This window comes from Siphateles boraxobius, unplaced genomic scaffold (assembly GCF_051911475.1).
Source record: "Siphateles boraxobius isolate OS27281-9 unplaced genomic scaffold, OSU_SipBor_1 68, whole genome shotgun sequence".
Lineage (NCBI taxonomy): Eukaryota > Metazoa > Chordata > Actinopteri > Cypriniformes > Leuciscidae > Siphateles > Siphateles boraxobius.
In genome coordinates, this window is record NW_027509195.1 from 125,001 (window position 1) to 147,842 (window position 22,842).

At 41.0% G+C, this 22,842-nt stretch overlaps 2 protein-coding genes and 1 long non-coding RNA gene across 4 annotated transcripts in view; 2 read left to right on the forward strand and 1 right to left on the reverse strand.

Annotated features, from left to right (window-relative positions):
• LOC143722563 (sodium- and chloride-dependent creatine transporter 1) overlaps nucleotides 1-5,847 on the forward strand; it is a 19,118-nt gene extending 13,271 nt beyond the window's left edge. For both annotated transcript variants that reach the window (XM_077213944.1, XM_077213945.1), the window contains 7 exons: nucleotides 486-610; nucleotides 791-903; nucleotides 1,850-1,990; nucleotides 2,095-2,197; nucleotides 3,197-3,297; nucleotides 3,382-3,552; nucleotides 5,284-5,847. In XM_077213944.1, coding sequence (XP_077070059.1) covers nucleotides 486-610; nucleotides 791-903; nucleotides 1,850-1,990; nucleotides 2,095-2,197; nucleotides 3,197-3,297; nucleotides 3,382-3,552; nucleotides 5,284-5,415 — 886 coding nt within the window. In that variant the 3' untranslated portion in view covers nucleotides 5,416-5,847. The remainder of the gene's footprint in view (nucleotides 1-485; nucleotides 611-790; nucleotides 904-1,849; nucleotides 1,991-2,094; nucleotides 2,198-3,196; nucleotides 3,298-3,381; nucleotides 3,553-5,283) is intronic.
• Nucleotides 5,848-16,190: 10,343 nt separating this feature from the next.
• On the forward strand, nucleotides 16,191-17,147 carry LOC143722545 (uncharacterized). Its single transcript, XM_077213927.1, has one exon. It carries the CDS (start codon nucleotides 16,191-16,193, stop codon nucleotides 17,145-17,147), a length of 957 nt encoding a protein of 318 aa, XP_077070042.1.
• Nucleotides 17,148-21,078: 3,931 nt separating this feature from the next.
• Nucleotides 21,079-21,820, reverse strand: LOC143722566 (uncharacterized). Its single transcript, XR_013196927.1, has 3 exons — nucleotides 21,735-21,820; nucleotides 21,333-21,444; nucleotides 21,079-21,189 (listed from the first exon to the last, which is right to left on the reverse strand). It is a non-coding gene; the product is annotated as an uncharacterized LOC143722566 (long non-coding RNA).
• Nucleotides 21,821-22,842: the final 1,022 nt, after the last annotated feature.

Sequence of the window (22,842 nt, forward strand, 5' to 3'; positions counted from 1 at the left end):
TGTTTACTTTAAAGCTCTATGGGCGACGCAAGGCGCTGCTGACGCGAGCCGCTAGGCTAGAAAGCTCTTGCCTGTTCTAGAAAGGATACGGATGTACTTTTCAGATGTAGGTAACAATATTTAACAATATATTTTTTTTTTTCATTTGATTGGTTCAATCGCCACCCACCCGAATTTAATTCAAATATTATTTTTCGTCACGTCATCCGCCTGATAAACCACGGAGTCCGCGGCTGTAACCGCCAACCGCGCATCTCTGATATAAACACAGTAATGACACAAAGGCCTCTCCGCTCAAAAACATTTTTGAGTGTTTTTTTCTTTATGGCTTCATAATCCTGGAGCATCCCTGTGGGACAGTAGTGCGTGTACGTTTGCGTGCATGTGATCAGAGGTTGCATGAGTTCAGAATCCAGCCAGTTTAACCCTGTGCGTTGCGTGTTCTGCTACATGCTAATCTCATGGTGATTTCTCTCTCTATATAGGGATGCTTTCATTCTGGCTCTAATAAACAGCGGCACAAGCTTCTTTGCAGGGTTTGTTGTTTTCTCAGTTCTGGGATTCATGGCGGCCGAACAAGGTGTTGACATCAGTAATGTAGCAGAAAGTGGTGAGATATGCGTTTGTCCTCATCACACTTTCTGGTCCTTCATTCTCCTAGATTACATGAAACACTATTATAATAGGCTTTAAGATTTGGTATCATGGTTGTACTATTGTGCCAGATTAGACTTTGGAGTACCATGTAAATACCATGATACATCAACAAATGGATCTTCTTTTCCCTCAGGTCCTGGTTTAGCGTTCATTGCCTATCCAAAAGCTGTGTCACTGATGCCTTTAGCGCCTCTGTGGGCGGTACTGTTCTTTCTCATGCTTCTGGTGTTGGGATTGGACAGTCAGGTGAGCAGTGTTGGGGGTAACTTATTACAAGTAACTTGAGTTACGTAATCAGATTACTTTTTCAAGTAACTAGTAAAGTAACACATTACTTTTTCAATTTACAACAAAATATCTGAGTTACTTTTTCAAATAAGTAACGCTAGTTACTTTTTCACACTTATTGACTGACAGCTCTCCTGTCCCCATGTTGAGAGAAATAAAGTGAGGTGTTGTGTGGATTTGCATTGAACATGCATTTACTCATCTCACTTGCACAAAAACATTCAGTATTCCTCAAAATGAATAAAAACAGTCAAATGCAATCTCAGAATTTTGTGCAAAAGTTTTATAATTAACTATGTTAAATTACACAAATATACTTTATGTATTTAATCTCACTTTATTAACCAATGTCTTTGCTGCTGATCTACAATGATCTAATTCAACCTAATAAGCAAAAATTGTCTGGCTGAAGTTCAGCAAAGCAGCTTTACCCCAGTGAAAAAGAAGTACACTTTTGCTTGCTTTTAAAATGAGTACTGATTACATAATATATTAAAAAAATCTACTTAAGTGCAAACTATGTTTTCAGACACTGCATGTTAATTGCATGTTAAAAATGAAATATTTTTAAGATTTGAAGCACACTACAATTGCATACTAGCAACCAACACTACTGTACAGCAAGCCGCCAACCTCCAGCCATTTAATCTCTGTCACTGTGACACATTTGTACGTAAAGCAACCATCAAAGAATAGCACAGGAATGCAAGAACACATCCCGTGTGAACGGCCCCTTAATGTTCACACAAAGCCTCAGATTAGCCTTAGAGCTCTTAGACTAGCAACAATGTTTAATGAGGTTAAACACATTCAGCTGTCCTTGTTGCCCACATATTTCTTGGTTACATCATTAGCTTCCTTTTAAAATAGACACATTTTTCTGTTTTCTCTGTTTCTCTCTCAGTTTGTTGGTGTTGAAGGCTTTATAACTGGAATAATGGACATGCTGCCCCCGAAGACATTCAAAGGCTCTCTGCGTCGTGAAGTTGTTGTTGCAATATGCTGCTTCACCTGCTTTACTATCGATCTTTCCATGGTGACCGAGGTATGTCTGAGGCCCTTAGTGAAGTATGTGATACTTCAGTAGAGCTCATATCACCACATTATGTTTCCTGGATGTATTTTAGGTAACATTTTCTCTCTGTACAGGGAGGGATGTATGTGTTCCAGCTGTTTGACTATTACTCAGCGAGTGGGATTACTCTGCTTTGGCAAGCCTTCTGGGAGTGTGTGGTGGTGGCTTGGGTGTATGGTACAAAAAATCTCTAGTTTTTGCAGAGTAAGACGTGTTTCTGGATCAACATACTTTGTTGGTCCTGCAACAACATTGCTAACAAACATAATCCTTATAAAAATTCAACACTACTGAAAAGACCAGTTGGAATTTCCATGCTGGTCCAGACTGGTTTATAATGGTCTAGCTCAGGGGTGTCCAATCCTGCTCGGAGGGACACTGTCCTGCAACGTCTAGCACCAACCCCAATTAAACACACCTGAACCAGCCAATCAAGGTCGTACTACACTCTAAAAAATGCTGGGTTGTTTCATCCCATGTTTGGGTCAAATATGGACAAACCCAACCGGTGGATTTAAAAATTTAATAAAAAAATGTAAATCTTCCGTTGACTGAGGAAGTCTTCTTAGTTTAACTAGTTAGGAAGCCTCATTGGTGCACAGCAGAGCCGCCTCAAACCTGACCCTCAAATCTGATTGGTTTATAGCCCGGTTTCCCAAACAGGGGTTCGTGAGTTGATGAAATTCAAATATTAACTAAAGTAAATGTAACACTGAAATAACCAAAAGGGGCTCTCTCTCTCTCTCTCTAAATCATTTTTTTACACTTTTAAATAAAAAATAAAAATCAAACATAATAAAATACTTACTACAAAACTAACATATTTTAGTAGTTTAGTAGTCATGTGACCATTAACCGACATCAGAGAACCGTGAACCAATGGTTTTAGTTTTGTAATAACCCTGCCGTGAACATGCAAATGTGTTGTTAAATTATTAAAATATAAAAAATTTAAATCTCAGATACTTCAAGTAAATAGTTCACATCTAAGAGCTTTGGGTGACTAAAAAGTTGTGGGAACCTCTGGTTCATAGGAGTGTTATCCCATGCCAACAGGGATATTGATTCATCCACATGTCGTACTCGGGAAAATCATGGTGAGCATGCAGAGATGCACATACAGAGTCCTTGTGTGAACCCAGAAACACCTCACTCTCGTTCTCTGACTCCACGCAGGTGCCGATCGCTTCATGGACGACGTGGCCTGTATGATCGGCTATCGCCCTCTGCCATATATGAAGTGGTGCTGGTCTTACATCACACCCGTAGTGTGTATGGTGGGTTTTACGTGCTATATGCATCAACGCTGGGTTTGACATTCTTTCGAGGGTATTAAAGGGGTTTGTGTCTGTGTTTCGCAGGGTGTTTTCTTTTTTCATGTGGTCAACTACAAGCGATTAGTGTATAATGCCGTGTATGTGTACCCGTGGTGGGGTGAGGTGCTGGGCTGGTTTCTCGCTCTCTCATCCATGCTTTGCATTCCTCTCACCGTCCTCTACAAACTGCTGCACTGCAAAGGCTCTCTCATGGAGGTAGGACTGGTGTGTGTGTGTGTGTGTGTGTGTGTGTGTGTGTGTGTGTGTGTGTGCGTGTGCGTGTGCGTGTGCGTGTGCGTGTGCGTGTGCGTGTGTGTGTGTGTGTGTGTGTTGCTACTTTGCTTGCCATGGGAAAAAGCTACTCTGTATGGGGTTATGATTGTTGCATATTTCCAGATAAATAGATTCTGAGCCACAAATGAATGAAAAGAAATTCACAAATATTAAACAAATGAAATGAGATCCTCAAATATTTACAGGAGTTTCACAAAAATGGATCAAATTCACAAATAAATAAAATGAGATTTGCAAATAAAAAAAAGTAGAAATATGCTTTTAGGTCACGAACACAACTTTGCCTGGCATTCAATTGTGGATCACTTCCTGTGCATTTGTGGATCACAGAACGTATTTGTTGATTTTAAAACATTTCTAGCGTGAAGATGCACACAAATCCACAAATAGGTGGACTCCACCCACTGACTACTCAAGCCAATCAGATAACAGCCACACTGTGCTGACCAATCATAGCACATTCTCACTACAACCAATCACGTTTTGCTTTACACACGGGGCGGGAACAGCGACCTTTTGCAACTGTACTGCATGGGCGCTTCGTTCAAATTGAGCTGAAGTGCTGTAGTTAACACCCCGTTTCCAAAAGGTTGTTGGAGTTTAAAGGGATAGTTCACCCAAAAATAAAAATTCTGTTATAATACTCACGCTAATGTTGTTCCAAATCTGTGCGCATTTCTTTCTTCTGCCTAACAAGTCATCAGCATTAAACGAAACGGACCCGTTCTACTTCTGAAGTACTCCAAACTTACACTACTTACACAAATATAGGACATAATACCATGTATATAATACTGAATATGAGCCCAAATGACCATCAGTGCTGTAACAGCACCAGCCTCAGCATCACTACAGTTGGGGTTTTGTAAGTAAATAATGCAAATAAAAATCTTGCAATGCTGAAAAATACATCTTTGCATTTATTTTTGATCCTGCAAGTAATTTTTACAATCAAAAACTATTAAGTCTAATTCATATGAAATATTGGTGTGATCAAGTGTTTTAACCAATAAATATGTATATATTGCTTGTCTGCTGGGCATTTTACTTTTAAATGCATGATATGATGTCTTTGTAATGCAACAACCTGTCACACGTTTAACAAGAACCCACGGATATATTATCTACAAAAAAGGAGAATCATTTTTTGATACATTAAATGAATGTTTTAAATATTATTTATAATGCTTAATGGATTGTTAGATCCACGGAGCTGCTCATATCAATTAAAACTGCTTGACTGAAGAACTGGGAAATGCTGTTGGCTGTTGTGTGACAGTAATTTCATCTTTTACACAGACCCGCATGTTTATCATGAGGTTTACTCCAGATATTTATTAGTCAGCTACTTGTTGATGCTTTCTGTTCTATCTTTTTGTTCTTCCCATTTTTATGGACCATATACTTCCTAATGAGAAAAGTTATTTCAGGGCGAGACTGGCCTGACTGTAAAGCAAAATGTGAATGGTTGTAGCAAGGATGTGCTATGATTGCACAATGTGGCTGTTATCTGATTGGCTTGAGTAGATGCTGGTTGGAGTCCACCTATTTGTGTGCACTTCTTGATGCTTGAAATGTTTCGAAATCCACAAACTCACCAAAAGTTATATCGCGATATACAGTACGTGTGATTCTCTGTTTCTCTCTGTTCAGCGTTGGCAGCATTTGACCACACCAATCTGGGGGCGACATCATCTTGAGTTCCTTCCACCTGAGAATGAAGCCAGACTTCTGCCAAAGGCGGAAGAGAATAAAAACACACTGTTATATGAAAGTGTCATTTAATATTCTCTCCAGCACTAGCAACTGATCAGATACAAACAGCACTGCCCTACAGCTGCACTGCAGAACCACACACACAAACACACAGACATACAGCAGTGTTCACTCTGTTATGAGCAAGCGAATCATTGTCAGATCCATACTAGACACACATATGCCATTAAAACAGTTATCCACAGCAGAGTCTGCGCATATCAACTGTCATGCAGTAATAATGCTGATTTTGTCCAAGCGATCTTCTTTCAATGTAGTTATATTTTAAAAGAAGGCCTCGGGCACACAAGATAATCACAGGTGCTTGTGTTTGACTGTCTGTTATCTGCCTAGTGTGCTGATGTTGTTCAGTATTATGTGTTTGTTACTTTGCACTGAGATCTTACTGTAGTGTTGTGGAGCAGAGAGTGGGATAATTAATAAAAATAATTTTCAATTTGATATTATGTGCATTTTTTGGTTTGATAAAATCACTTTGCGAATAATTTAGTAAAAGTAATATCTCAGCATGTTTTGCAAAAACATCATTTTCATATTTAAAATGTAAGAAAATGTGAAGACATTTTGTTTAATATTTACATAACAGTTAAAAAGTTTGGGGCCAGTAAGATTTTTGAAGGTTTTTTTAAAAGTCTGTAATTCTCAAAAAGACTGCATTTATTTAATCAAATGCAGTAAAAACAGTATGAATATTATCTTCTATTGTACTATATTTTAAAATGTAATTTATTACAGTGATCAGAGCTGAATTTTCGGCACCATTAATCCCATCACATGATCCTTCTGAAATCATTCTGATATGCTGAAAACAGTTGTGCTGCTTCGTATTTTCTGAGGAAACCGTGATACTTTTTATTTTTCCAGGATTCTTTAATGAATAGAAAGTTCAAAAGAACAGAATTTATTTGAAAACATTTTTTAATAAGATTGATACGGTTTACTGAACTGGAGTCGAATAACAATGTCTCTGCAAGTGTCAAACAAATCAGAGAGATATTGCCTCAAGGTCAGTGTGATTGAAGCTCCTTCACTGTTATCTGTAGGCCTACTCCTTCCTCCAGCTGCACATTCATTTTCTCACTCTTTTTTTGTCCTTTATTCATTCAACTCTTCCTTCCACTTTCTGATTTGCCCTGTCAATGTTATGTTTCCATCCACTCATTTAAATTGAAATTTTGGGATCTAAAAATGTGCATAAAAAACATGCACTTAATTGAGTCGGATAATTTTTTATCCAATAAAAAAATCATGCACATAAACAAAAGGTTACTATCGTAACCCCGGTTCTCTGAAACATCGAGTGGAGAGATCCACCTATGGGGAAGGGCATCCGTACCTGACCTCTGCAGAAAGATCCAATTGCCTGTCTGGCTAGACAGACAGAAGCGTGCAGCCAATGCCCGGTAAGGTCCCGCCCCCTTACCTAGGGCATATAACGGCTGCAAGTGCTGCTATTCCCTAGTAAGTATATTCGCTTCTCGTGCGGCAAGCGGGGCAAAGCTGGTGGATCTCTCTACTCGATGTTTCAGAGAACCGGGGTTACGATAGTAACCTTGTTCTCTTTCAGGGGCGGAGTGGCAATCGGGAGAGTCGGGACTTTTCCCGGTAGGCCGGTAACGTTAGGGTTTTCGAGGCCACGATGGCCGGTCTGATTATAGTTATACATTGCAGGCTCTGAGCAACACCATCTGGCCGCCTGGTGTGCAGCCGCTACCCACTTGTCAAACTGTGCAGCCTGTCTGCTCAACGTGTAAATAAATGCATCTATTCTCTTTTTTTGAGTTCTTAAATGGTCTAGTGGTAGATGTTTTGCCAAGCGTGTCAGAGGTTACGGGTTCTATTCCACACTCGTATAGTTTTTTTTTTCTTTCATCAAAACTGATTATGTTTATCAGTGGTTATAGACAGTCTATATCAAGCAGGGACACGTTTGTATGCATTTTATTTTGTGATTTCAATGAATGAATGAATAGAGAGTCTGTGCAACGGCGATAGATTGAAGCGCGCGTCCGAGAGAAGACCTCATACAAGAGAACACTGTATCCATGTAACCGATCGCCGCGGCAACGAGCGCTCAGGTCGAGTTAAAAAACAACACATTTTAGCGCTAGATCTCTTATTTAAAGATCTATTTATGATCACATTCATCTAATAGGCCTATTTCACAAAAATGGCCGCCAAGACCGGAAGTAGGGTAAACTATTTTCCGGTGAAAGCGCTAGCAGTTGCAGTCGGAGGACAAATGCGGAGACTAAAAGCGGTCCGTCCTGTTGGGTACCTTGTTATGTTTCAACCCAAAGAAGAAACAACCCTATTTATCACTTCACAGCTTTCCGTGTTTTCATGGAACAACTGAGGAGAAGTTAAATCACGCCAGACACGTGTAAAGGAGGAAGCAGATGTTGAAATTGAGTGTTGATGCCGGGGTTCGGGAGTGATGCCCGGGTTCGGGGGTGATGCCCTGACAAAACATGTTTATATTGCACTTCGTTGTTATCCGATTTGCACGCCATGCACTTTTATTTATTATTATTAACTGTTGGCAATTTAAAATTGTTTGTAGAAGTTGTTTTCTCTAACTTTCTTTCCCTTTTTTCCTGGGTGCGCTTTGCCAGGCCTGCTGTTTACTTGTGCAAGCAAGGGCAGCTGGAACATTTATTAAACGTGTAGAATACTTTCCAAACCATTACATATAGTATTATAAATTCAGACGTTTGTGATATACAAAAATAAACACATTAGAATAATTTTTAAAGATGTGTAAACACCATGGCTAGACTAACAAATAACCAGACATCACCAGAGCAAAATATTCCGTTACAGTATAGTAGTAATGATTTTATGAATTTCTTCACTGAGAAAATAGAAAGCATCAGAAACACAATTGTAAATGTACAATCTTTTATGGTGTTTCTTCTGATTCAGCCTCAATTATCGCTCCTCAAGAACAACTACACCGCTTTACAACTATAGGACAGGAAGAGTTAAATAAACTTATCATTGCATCTAAACCAACAACATGTTTATTAGATCCAATACCCACTAAACTACTGAAAGAAGTGTTACCTGGAGTGGAAGAGCCTCTTCTCAATATTATTAACTTGTCTTTATGTGTAGGTCATGTTCCAAGAATATTCAATCTGGCAGTAATAAAACCTCTCATTAAGAAACCGCAATTAGATTCAAATAACCTAGCAAATTACAGACCCATTTCAAATCTTCCATTTATGTCTAAAATAATAAAATACTGTGCTCTTTCTTTTTCAGTCAGGATTCAGACCGCATCATAGCACAGAAACTGCGCTAGTTAAAATTACAAATGATTTACTTTTAGCTTCTGACCAAGGCTGTATCTCAATACTAGTTCTACTCGATCTTAGCGCTACGTTCGACACTATAGATCATAAAATACTCTTGGATCGACTACAAAACTACACTGGTGTTCAGGGACAGGCATTAAGCTGGTTTAGATCGTACTTATCAGACCGTTACTATTTTGTCTGTTTAAATGGGGAAAAATCAAAGATAACTTCAGTAGGCTATGGAGTGCCACAAGGATTGGTCTTAGGCCCTCTGCTATTCTCAATATATATGCTGCCACTTGGTAATATTATGAGAAAACATGGAATTAATTTCCACTGTTATGCTGATGACGCTCAATTATATATTTCATCACGACCTGTTGAAAAAACTAACTTATCTTAATTGACAGAGTGTCTTAAAGATATAAAATGCTGGATGACGTGTAATTTCCTGCTATTAAGAGGTATTACTTATTGGTCCAAAAAACTACCCACAAAACCTCGTACAATACAACTTTAATTTAGAAGGATATCCTGTTACTTTATCCACTACAGTAAAAGACCTGGGTGTTATACTAGACCACAGCTTGTCTTTCGAAAATCATATTTCATATGTTACAAGAATAGCCTTTTTCCACCTCAGAAACATTGCTAAGTTACGTAACAAGCTATCTGTTTCTGATGCAGAAAAGTTAGTTCATGCATTCATGACCTCGAGACTAGATTACTGTAATGCTTTATTAGCTGGCTGTCCTGCATCCTCAATAAACAAACTACAGTTAGTGCAAAATGCAGCCGCTAGAGTTCTGACTAGGTCAAGAAAATATGATCATATAACACCAATTTTATCATCTCTACACTGGTTATCTATTAAGTTCCGTATCATTTACAAAGTATTACTACTTACTACCGGTGCTTTTGGCCACCTGGGTGCTATCAGAATGAGAGACAGGCCCTGCTCTCTCACCCTGGCCAGTGTGGGAATTATCAGACACAGGGGAGGAAAAGCATACAGCAGCACTCTGGGCCATGGGTGGGCCAGTGCATCTACCCCGAGGGGCGCGTCCACTTCCTCTAGCGAGAAGAACATAGGACAATGGTGGTTTTCGCGCGAGGCGAATAGATCTACGGTTGCCTGTCCGAGTCTCATCCATAAAATGTCTACTATCTGCGGGTGAAGGCGCCAATCTCCGTAGATTGGTTTTCCCCTCGATAGAAAATCCGCGCCTCTGTTCAGAATGCCCGGAACATGCGTTGCGCGTAACGACAGAAAAACCTGTCTGCTCCACACCATAAGCTTGTAAGCTAGAGCGTGAAGTTTCGACAAGCGCACGCCGCCCTGACGGTTGATATAAGCCACTGCCGTGGTATTGTCGCAGCGTATGAGCACATGATGTCCCTGCAGACGAAGCAGAAAATTATTCAGAGCTTTCCAAATGGTCATAAGCTCTAAATAATTTATGTGCGCTGAACGTAGTCTGCTCTGCCACAGACCGTTCACAGTTCTGCCCTCCTGGGTGGCACTCCAGCCTGTCAGGGATGCATCTGTCGTCACAACTTTCCGCATCATAACCGTTCCCAGAGGGGTTCCCTGTGCGTAAAAGTCTGCGCTCCTCCAGTGGTGCAGGGCTGCAGAGCAGGCGCGCGTCACTGTTACAGAGCGGTAAAGATCTCGTATCGGGCTGAAATATAGTGACAAAACCCATTTCATGAACGCTCTCATTCTCAGGAGTCGCCGCGGTACAACCTGGATGGATGAGGCCATAAGACCCTGCAGCCTGAGGTATGTGCGATATTGTACTCTCGCCCCCTCTCTGAACTGTGACAGACAGCCCATTAGAGAGAGAACGCGCTCTTGAGAGAGACGCGCTCGCATTGAGACTGAGTTAAACTCCAAGCCCAGGAAAATTACATTCTGACTGGGTATAAAATTGCTCTTGCTCTCATTCATTTTGAACCCGAGAGATGTGATGTGCGCGAGCACACGGCAGGTGTCCTGCAACACTTTCTCTTTCGAATCGGCTATAATGAGCCAATCGTCTATGTATGTCAGAATCCTCAGACCTGACATTCTCATGGGTGCTAAACCCGACTCTGCACACAGACAGAAGCAACGAGGACTTGAATTCGACTGTGAATTCGTAACATGTGCCTTGGTAGGCGAAACAAAGAAACTTCTTGTGTGGAGGGTAAATGCTTATGTGGAAGAAAGTGTCTTTCAGATCGACCGATGTGAACCAGTTGTTCTGTTTTATGGCGCGAGCGAGCGAGCCATGGGTTAGCATTCTAAAATTGTATTTCCTCAAATGTTTGTTCAACACCCGGAGGTCCAAGATTGGACGGAGATCCTCTCTCCGTAACAAATTCATATGATTCATTAGTTTGGATGTGTTTTTTTGTTTTTTGTTAGTCAAACACGCAGGGGGCGCCTGGCGTGGTGCCACCTTCCAAGGAAGGCATAACTTGAAGGCCTCGTCCTCCTTCTTGTCGCCACACCGCTGTTGCATCAACGCGACGGCGAGGCCGAAGAGGGCCCGGCCGGGCTCCACCGACACACCCGCGTTGCGCCTCTTCTCGCTGTCAGGAAGGCCCGACAGGTTAAGCCAGAGCGCGCGCTCTCCCACCACAGAGAGCGCCATAGAGCGCCTGCAGGCTTGGACAGCCTGCTGAGCGTTACGGAGGACGACGTGGTTAACCGTCAGGATCTCCTTCCATAAGGGCAGAGAAGGTGTTCCCTTTTCTAACTGTTGCCCTAACTCATCCAAAATCTCCGCCTGTTCAAGGCCCTGACAGCCAAGGCCGAAGACTTATATGTGGCCTGATGAACTGAGGCAGAAAAACGGTCCATCTTGTTGGGCAAGACCGGTTTAGGGGGAGCGAGCAGCCCGCCCTGTGCGGGGTTAAGGTGCCTGGCGATGGAAGGCTCGATAGCGGGGGGGGGTCGCCCATGCCAAGAGCCGCCATATCCTTCACCTCAAGGCCCGTGAGACCGTGTTTGAAGTCGAGCGGGTCGCTCCAGTTGTGCCTCATGTGCTGAGCGCACGCTGGAAGGACGGGGAAGAGTTGCTTCCTCGGACCGGGAGGGGGTCCCAGAACTTTCCCATTATATATGTCCCTCTCCTGGTCAGTGGCGCTCTGTGGAGCCGGCCACTCAATGTTGAGGCCTGTGGGACGCCAGAGGGCAGGATGGCCTCCTCGTCCTCTGAGACCCCAAGAAGGGCCGTGTCATCTTCGTCGCCGGAACCAGCCCGTTTGTCGACGAGCGTGAGGTTGCCCGCGAAGATGTCCTCTTCGGGGAAAGCAGGATTGGGCTGGTCAGCCCAAATAAGTGAGGTGGCACCCCGGGAGTCCCCCAGTAGCGTGTCGTTGTCACCGTGTCCCCCATCCGAGTCAGAAAGGCCGAGCTCCGCACACTGGGTAGTGGCAACTTTAAGACGGCGTCGTAAAAGCTTCTTTGGCCAGCATAAGGCAATGACTGCAATTCTCCGGGTTCTCCAAGGCTTCTTGAGCGTGTTTGAGACCCAAGCAGACGACGCAGTACGAGTGCAGGTCCTTAGCGGCGATGAGAGCACCACACGTGGCCGGGCAGGCCTGTGATAGGCTGTTCCCCTAAGAAGCGGCAGGTTAAGACAGCGACATAACGGCGAAGAACTCGGAAAAATCCGTGGCGGGCAACCGTGGAAGGAGTTGGTGAGAACGGCGAGAGCGCGGGCGGCTCCAGATGCAGAACACAGCTGATAGGCTGAAAAACAAAAGTCACGTCTGGCGGAGGCTAATCAGGCTATATGTCCTCCTGAAGATACGCAAGTGAGCAGTGTAATTCCAGCCGAACTGTGTACATACAGAGATCGTAAGAAGCGAATGTCAACTGGGGAATAGCAGCACTTGCAGGCGTTATATGGCCTAGGTAAGGGAGCGGGACCTTACCGGGCATTGGCTGCGCGCTTCTGTCTGTCTAGCCAGACTTGGTACAATTGGATGCTTCTGCAGAGGTCAGGTACGGATGCCCTTCCCCATAGGTGGATCTCGAACACGAGATGATGAAAGTGAACTATACAATGGAATCACATTTAACGAATACATTTAAATAAATCGATGCCCAACAAAAAGAGTCATGTAACTTTACCTCAACAGATCATGTGATCAGAAAAATCTCACAAACCTCACAGGGACATTCTAAAACGCTTAACATGAAAAAGGCTTAACGTGAAAATGCTTAACTTGTAATTAAACGTGTTGCGTACATATTCTGGGCTCATCTGATTTTTGTACATATAGCTTATTAATATGATCTTTACTGAGTTTGGTCTATTAATAGGCCTATCACTGTCTTGGTACAATAAGCCACATTAAGCCTTTACTTAACGGTTTATGGGAAGAAAATGCATAACGTGAAATTAAACGCGTTGCATTCATATTCTGGGCTCATCTGATTTTGTGTAGCCTACATAGTATAGCTTATTAATACGATGTTTACTGAGTTTGGTCTTTTATATCACTGTCTTAGTACAGTAAGCCACGTTAAGCCTTTTTCCATGTTAAGCTTTTAGAATGTCCCACCTCACAGCATCTCTAATGTTGGTTTGGTCATACTGAAATTCCCGAGTCAAAGTCAGTTTAATGAACTCCCAGAATTCTCACATGATTGCGTTCCCAAACACCAATCATCTGCCACTGTAGGCAAGATAACATGACAGTGTTTATTGTGTTTTGTCTGCTCGAAAAAAAGTTTTACGAAAAAAGAGCCACAGTGGCTTCCCCAATTGCAGCAACTGCTCTTTTTAGTACGCTGATATTTTTCAACAATTTCCTAGGATGTGACGGTTCACTTTCAATATCAGTCTCTGGATGTCTAGTCATTGATGACGCTATAGGAAACACCTTTCTCCTAGAAATACTGAACCCTGACTGGAATAACAATTAAATTAAATTAAAATGTGCTTTAATGGCATGACAATTGTTTCAATGTATTGCCAAAGCATTTCCAATCATCATGCATATACAAAGCCAGTTTCCGCGTCTACAATGAGTATGGGGATCTCGGTTCATGAATCTTGAGGGCGGTAAAGAGGGAGCCCCGGAACAAGTTGGAGTTGGAGTTTTATTGAGATGGGTTTGGGCTAGAATGCTTGTTGGGCTGAGAAATGTGCACGATGGAATGCAACCGGTGGAAAGTTTGACTGTGATCCGAAAGATGAAAGATGTTCCTCGATGGGGATCATCATCTGAATCGGCTGACCCATTACGTCCCCGCCCCCGAACCTCAGTTAACTACTTAATTCCCTATGCGGAACAATCAGGGAAGAGGAGGATTCAATGCTGTTGATTGCACCAAAGTGGCCCACGCAGAACCGGTTGCCGGACCTACTTGAGTTATTGACAGGTCCCCCCTTGCCCAATCCATTGAGGAAGGACAACCTCTCACAAGCAAAGGGGGTGAACGTGGTTCATCAAGTACCACATGTTCCTGGATCAACACCTTTGTTGTGACAGTATTAGTTCAATGTGATCCTGTTCTAAGCGTTAGAAACAGGCAAATGCATCACTGAAAGATTAATATGAAACACAAATACACTGCCGTTCAAAACTTTGGGGTCGGTAAGATTTTTAAATGTTTTTGCAAGAAGTCTTCTGCTCACCAAGGCAGAATTTATTTGATTAAAAATACAAAACAAACCCAGTAATATTGTAAAATATTATTTCAATGTAAAACAGCTGTTCAGCATCATTTCTCCAGTCTTCAGTGTCACATGATCCTTCAGAAATCATTCTGATATGATTTGATGCTCAAACAAATAGTTGTGTACCATTTTTTGTAGGATTTTTTGATGAACAGAAAGTTAAAAACAACAGCATTTATTTTATTTATTTCCCCCAAAAAATAAAATAAAAATTCTTACTGACCCCAGAGTTTTGAAAGGTAGTGTTTAATGTTACAAAAGATTCTATTTCAGATAAATGCTGTTCTTTCGAACGTTCTATTCAAAGAATCCTGAAATAAAATGTAAATAACTGTTTTCAACATAAAATATATAAAAGACCAAACTCGCACCTTATTGGGGAAGTATTCTTACATACATGTATTGGATTAAACTTGGAAGGGTCATAGCACTTGCAAATTGTTTTCATATTGTTAGTTTACCTGTAAGTCGCTTTGGATAAAAGTGTCTGCTAAATGACTAAATGTAAATGTAAAATTGGCTTGACATTCGAAATTCGTACATTTACGAACAGTCTCTGTTGCATACAACATTGGTATAGGCCTACACGTTTCTAACTTCAATTGCAAACTTTAATTTATTTGAATAAATTGCGCATTCCTGACACCTACCTGAACACTTTACAGTTCAGTTTATTTTACGATTGTAAGGTGTTCTCTTCAAATGCTATTGAAGTTAGAAACGTATATACTGTCGTATGTAACTTTAGAGACAGTGCATGTGCGAATGTCCAATGTAAAGCCAACTTTTTGCCAGTATATCACTGGGAAATGCTCAGCATTAAACTTTGCGCGTTAAGTTGATATTCTGAGTCCATCTGCTTACCTGCGAGTTTGGTCTTTAATTTATATCACTGTATTAGTCCATTAAGCTATGTTAAGCGTTTTATATGTCCAGCGGGGGAATCCTGACGTATTGAGGGAAACCCTAGTCGTCTACTGAATACAGCACAATATAAAGTTAAGGCAACTAAACCACCAAGAGAAATATGTGTCAAACACAAATGTAGCCTAACATTGGATCTGTACATCCGCATCGGGGGAAATAACATAATCTCGTTCATGGTAGAGAAAGATGCATGTAGGCTACACAGGAAAAGTAAACAGATGTCAATCACAAACACACCAGAGAATGTCTAATGGCGCTTTTCCATTACCAGTACCAGCTCGACTCGCCTCGACTCGGCTCGCTTTTCGCTCCGTTTTCCATTGCAGATAGTACCGCCACAAATAGTACCCGGTAGTCATAGCGACGCCGCAGGAAACTGCCGTGACGTAATCTTATACGCGACACACATCCGCTACCCACACACACAGGACAATGGAGGAAATCGAGTGTATGCTGTTTTTGATCCTCGGGATGTGGCTGTTTCTCACAGCAAGAAGACAAACGTTGTTTCATGAGAGGCTGAGGGCAGCAAAACGAAACACTGCTGAAAAAAACAGGAGAGTTTGGGAATTACTACAGAGTTCAGACTACGAGACGAATCCGGTTGTTCAAAGCCGACGCAAGAGGGTAAGTTATGCTAACATAGCTAACGTTTGCATATGTGTAAATACTATACTATATGCAAAGTATTTAATCAACTTTATAGCTACCAGTATTACGTAGTAAAATGTGCATGGTTTGTGTGTTTCAGATCTGTTTAGCTTTGCAAAGTCGCCGCGGCAAACCGTCTGTTTGGGCTTTCAACCGAGCTACCGAGTGGTGGGATGTTATTGTTCCTGGTTTCACAAACGCGCAGTGGGTTCAGAACTTCAGAATGTCGGAAGAAACATTCATATATTTGTATAACAAACTGCGTCCAGTGATGGAGAGACAAGACACAAGCTTCCGCAAGTGTGTTCCTCTAAAGAAGAGAGTGGCCATCGCTTTATGGAAGCTTGCGACCGGTTCAGAGTACAGAACTGTCGGCCATCTTTTCGGAGTAAGCATAACAACTGTTTGCCGGTGTGTTCAAGAGTTCACTGCTGCTGCAGAAACGTTGTTGGTTCCCGAACAAATCCGTTACCCAGACCAGGAGAAGTTTGAAGAAATGGCTGCCTACATTGAGAACAGATGGGGGCTCCCGCAGTGTGTTGGTGCTATTGATGGGTCACACATACCCATTTTGGCACCACAGGAGTACCACTGTGACTATTTCAACCGTAAAGGTTGGCACTCCATCGTCCTTCAAGGTGTTGTAGATGGAAAAGGACTGTTCTGGAACGTGTTTGCAGGACTGCCTGGCAGCTTGCATGATGCTCGTGTTTTAAGACTGTCCACATTGTGGGAGTTGGCCAGCCGTGGCAACCACTTTCCAGCTTACACCAGGAATATTGGTGGGGTGAATGTTGCCTACTACATCCTGGGAGATTCTGCCTATCCCCTGCAGAACTGGCTCCTAAAGCCATTCACTGACACTGGACGGCTGACAGTAGAACAGCAGATCTACAACAAGAAAATATGTCAAGCACGGGTAGTGGTTGAAAACGCTTTTGGTAGACTGAAGGGAAGGTGGCGTTGCCTCATGAAAAGAAATGACTGTGATGTTACAATCGTGAAATCTATGATTCTTACTTGCTGTGCTTTGCATAACCTTTGTGAGAGTCATGGAGAGGACTATGACGATGACTGGGATGCACCTGCAGCAGCAGAGCCTGTGGTGCCAGTGGCACAGGGTGTTGAGGAGGAGGGCAGAGATGTACGGGAGGGTCTGATGCGTTATTTTAATTGCTAAATAAATACATTATCATGAAATATGTTGTCTCTGCTGTTTTTCATTAAAGGTTATCACAGAATAAAATCTGAAAATACTTGTTTAAACCCTTGTAAAAAAGCAAACCATCAAAAAAAGACACTGTTTGTAATAAGTTTCAAAAAGGTTTTATTTAAACACGCATACAAATAGAAAAAAATATAATATTAATATAAATTCACACATCCAACTATATACATATGTTACATGTAGTGCAAACATTAAATTAAAATAAACAAAGGGGTTTCAGTCCAGGGGCGGTGGAACAGCATCCCGCCGGTTCAGTGCCTGGACAAGCTGGCTCAGGGTTCCCAGAAAGGCCTGGTTGAAGGACGACATTGCAGCCATCTCCTCTCTCCTTAAAGCCGCTTCTAGTTCTCGGGCATGTGCTGCATCATCGAGTGCCATCTGTAAATGGCGCTCCCGCTGTGCCCGGTTCAACTCCAGCTGCTCGACATCCGATGTCTGCATCTCCCTCAGGACAGTCAGATGCTCCTGTTCCCTCTTTCGTTTCCTCCGTCCTGGCCAAAAAAATAATTACAATGAATGAGTTATAAAGAAAAACGGACAAGTCACGTTTCATTCAAAGGTTGTGTGTGTTGTAAATTGTTCACATGTATTATCATTACAGCTTCTACATAAAAAAAGACAAGCCCACAACTTACTATTACTTATATAGTATATAACGACTTAACATCTGAGCCCAACTATTTTAGTAAATGTCAACTTTAAAATACCATGTGTACAGTATAGGTGTACGTCTGGAAAGTTATAAAAATACTGAACAGGTTTATTAATGAATCCTGCATTCCCATAACTGGGAATGCTTCCTGTTGTTATGCAAGTACGTTTACGTTATATTAATGAGTTATTGATACGATTAATGATATATTAAAAAGTGTGTATAGATTCACAGACAACAGGCTAGAAGAGTTTACTTTTTCTCCAATTATACTAACCGGTTGTCGGTGTCGACGCTGCTGCGGGTCTCGGTGTCGACGCTGCTGATCTTGTTGGTGTCGATGGTGCCGCTGGTTCCGGTGCCGACGTGGCATCAGTGGGAGTCACTGAACCATTCTCGCTCGTCGAAAAGGAATCTAGATAGAAAGATCATACAAAAGTCAACACAATACGAAAATAGCAATGGCAGATAGTTAGCGGTAGCAGCAATTGTTATCTGCGACACAAGTTTACGGTCTTCGATGTTACTGGGGGAACGTTCACTCAGTAAACTTCCGGCTTCTGAACTAGTTGTAGTTCCACTCGGGTTCCATATGAGGGCGCTCACAGGACGAGTGCAGAATGAATGGAGGTCAATGGAGCTATACCCATAAAAATCAAATTTTCTCAGGATATAATTTGTCGTCTAGTAATTTGAATGTTGTATTCGAAAGGAGATGCAAAGAAATTACTCATTGCTGGGTGTTAGATTTTTTAAAGTCACTCATTTGCTTTAAAGCTCCAGTAGGTCACTTTTGTAAACAAATATTTGCTAAAACTGTCATTATGTCCTGACAGTAGAATATGAGACAGATAATCTGTGGAAAAAATCAAGCTCCTCTGGCTCCTCCCTGTGGTCCTATTGCCATTTGCAGAAATACACCGCTCCCGGTCAGAAACAACCAATCAGAGTCAGGAGGAATGTCTTAGCAGTGTCAATCACGCTCGTGTACGCGCTGATCACCCCTCTCTTGCACAGCGCGAGCGCGTACCGTCGTTCGTGACTCTCCTGTTCAAACTCGTTCATCCAAATGAACGAATCTTTTTTCGAGTCATTTCGTTCATTCAACGAACGAAATGACTCGAAAAAAGATTTGTTCATTTTGAACGAGTCTTTTTTGGAGTCATTTCGTTCATTCAACGATCGAAATGACTCGAAAAAAGATTTGTTCATTTTGATGAACGAGTTCGAACAGGATTACGAACGTGCATCACAGAACAGAGCAAGGCGAGCATTTGTGCTTATAAAACTTAAAGTTTTGTATTTATTTTTGAAATGACCGATCTTTTCGCTAGATAAGACCATTATTCATCGTCTGGTATCGTTTAAAGCCCTTTGAAGCTGCACTGAAACTGTCATTTGGTCCTTGAAACGTTTGTGTCCTATTGAAGTCCATTATATGGAGAAAAATCCTGGAATGTTTTCATCAAAAACCTTCATTTCTTTTCGACTGAAGAAAGAAAGACATGGACATCTTGGATGACATGGGGGTGAGTAAATTATCAGCAAAAGTTTTTTTAAAAGTGAACTAATCCTTTAACGTTATCTTACCAGCTATTTATAACTTATAGAAAGAGTGCAACGTTATAAAGTTACATGTATTGCAAAATACATAATGATTTGAGGAACAAGTTTGTAAGTCAAAGTATGGGCAGGCCATAGTCAATGTAAAGCATATTGTTGATGTTTCGTCCCTATTAGTGAATGTTCCATAACTGTTTATAATCCGCCGTCATCGGTGGTCCTGCTTACTAGCCTGCGCGTTCACGGCAGGCTCCGCTGTGGGGGAGGAGCTGTGGAGGGAGGGCTGTAGCGCAACAGAGAGCAAGGGGGTTGGACCTGTAAGTTGTGCTTGTTCAAATTTTCTCAAAACTCCCTACTGCAACTTTAAAAAGTCTTTTAAAATGTCAATGACGTCAAACACATCTTTCCACCAGAGATATTGCTTTACGGCAATCCTTCAGTCACTTTGGTGCTTTTGCGCTCTGCACTTTCATTTCATCGACAACACCGCTGACACAGGTAAATACACACGCAAGAAGAGTTTTTGTTTTGTTGTTTTAAAAGACTACGCCGAAAATACACACACATTCAGGTCCCGCTTCGGATGCCACGATGCCATCAAGCCGTATCTCTGGTCGTAATCAGTCCTTCATTGACCAATCAGCGTTCATTAGCAGAATACTAACGTGTAATGGGCAACAACAACTCAACCTGTAAGAAATCGAAAGGACATAAGTACTCGTTCATTCAACTTTCGTCCTATAACCCAAGTTGAATTTGCAAAATCTACAATCAAATCTGAGATTTCTCAATGGCAATCGGGTGAAAGAGACAAATTTAGCCGTCTAGCTCCATAGACTCCCATTCATTTTGCACTCAGGGTGATCGCCCCCAAGTGGAACTCTGGTGGAACTACAACCAAAATTCGGTACAATAGGGCTTAATAGGTAGTTAACAGGCTTTCTGTACTGTATACGGGCTTTGAATACACTTACATTGCTGTAAATGAGTTAATGAATGGCTTGCTCAACTGTTGCTCAGTCTTCGTCAACACGCACTTGCACCCCCTGCTGGTGAGACCGACTAACAGCAGATGGAGATTATGCTCGGTAATCTACTGCTTTTCCGGCATGTCAACTTTGAATGTACTGTCGAATTTGAACTACTGATTGTGGAAGCAAATTTGCAAAGCGAAAAAAAAAATGGACTGAAAACAGTCCGTTCAATATAGGTTATATTTTTAATCAGTTTGAATATTTTGTAAGTGAAAAATGAAGGTGAATATGGATTATTCAAATTGTACTAATGAAAATGTGTTTGAAATGGTTTGCATTTAAGTAGTCACAGCTTAAATAGTCAACCATGCTAAATTTCAGCCCATAAAAATACAATGCATTAAAATACAAGCATGGTTAATGTGATGAATGTTTTCTTAAATAGTAGGTCTACAATTCAGCAGGCGTTTGTTTCAAAAATATTTGGCATTATTTCACTTCCATACACTTGCTTAAACCCCTTCCTTGAAATCATTAAATGTCATTCTACTAACCATGCCCTCAAACCTTGCTATGCAATATAGATTTATTTGATTGTCCACAATTCACATGCTTTGACTCAATGCTTTTGTTATTTTGAGGAGTGTTTCAGAGAATATATTAAGAGATTGAATTTCTTAAGTTTCTTAAGATAGAAAGTAAACGTAGTACAATCGAAGTCAATGTCGACCAACTACCCTTGGCGTCCGAACACAAATATAGTCCATTGAGATTGAACAGGGAGCATCATTCCAGCAACGGTTAGCTGTAGGGTGAATAATGAAATCAGTTACTCTGATCATTACAGTGGTGTTCAACTTAAGGCACTCCGTTAAATCCAAACGAGTCATTTAACATTACTATATGACATAAAATTATAGGATTGCAAAAAAAAAAAAAAGCACTCACAGGTCCAGTTGATCTCCAAAAAGTTCTCAGGAACACAAGCATTGTTAGGTTCTCCAGAGCACCAGTTGGTATAGCCATACACAGATCCATCAGTCCACAGCCACTTTCCGTCCTAATAAGTGAAGAGAAAGATTCCAAAAAGTGCAGTAGTGTAGTAAGACTTAAGCTAATTAAGTTCAGCTTTGAAGTCAAACTTATCTTCATTAGAAACTTTGCCTTTGATTAAAGCAGAAATTTCAGTTTAGACAAACAAATAGGGATCTTTAGGGCACAAGTCAAGTCATCCTCATTTACATAGCGCTTTTAACAATGTAGATTGTTTCAAAGCAGCTTTACAGAGATAAACATAATTTAAGGTAACAGACATTGTTTTAGTTTTATACACACTTTAATTTAACTTACTTGGTTATCATCATGAGCACCAACCCAAGTTCTTGTGGAAGATGAAAGCAACAGACTCAGCAGGAAATCATTCTCTGCTTTATCACTCACAGTCATTACAGTCATTTGTCATTACAAAATCTAATCTTTATAGCAGAAAGCATAAAATGACTTTAAACTAAATTTTAGTCATTTGCAAACAGTCTGCTCAATTATTTATTTGCTGAAGAGAATTACATTTTTAAAAAGAAACATTCCCACTTATATTGAGAGTCTTTAATCTGTAACAATTAAATTTACCATTTGATTAGGAAAACTTTTTTTTACATTGTACTTCTATTTTTTTTTTTAAATGAAAGCAATTAATACAGCTGTAATTAGATCTAGGATTAATCTGTTGAACCAGTTTAAACCCACACTTAAACCCAACCATCAAACCTGTCCATAACCTTACCTATACTGTATATCCCACCTCAATAGCAGCAAAAGTGTTTTACATCAACACCATACACATTGTACCAAACTATTCATTTAGATGTAGTTAAAGACAACTAATATAAAGTGTTATTCAAATAACTTTGTATTCAAGTCACACTTATTTATATAGCGCTTTTTACATTACAGTTCGTTACAAAGCAGCTTTACAAAGATAACCGGAAAATGCAACAAAGTTTGTTTCCAGAAGAATACAGCGTCACAGTCCAGCTTAAGTAAATTCTGTGAGGTTTCATAGACACACACATATATATACGTATACACACACGAAATCCGCGATGTAAGTAACTAATACACTACGTCTGCTGTGCTCCAGTTAACCGATTGAGAGAAGTAGCCTACATACAGGTCCTTCTAAAAAAATTAGCATATTGTGATAAAGTTCATTATTTTCCATAATGTAATGATAAAAATTAAACTTTCATATATTTTAGATTCATTGCACACCAACTGAAATATTTCAGGTCTTTTATTGTTTTAATACTGATGATTTTGGCATACAGCTTATGAAAACCCCAAATTCCTATCTCAAAAAATTAGCATATCATGAAAAGGGTCTCTAAACGAGCTATTAAAGAGGGTAATAGCTCTCAAGCAAGAGGGTAAGACACAGAAAGAAATTTCTGAACAAATA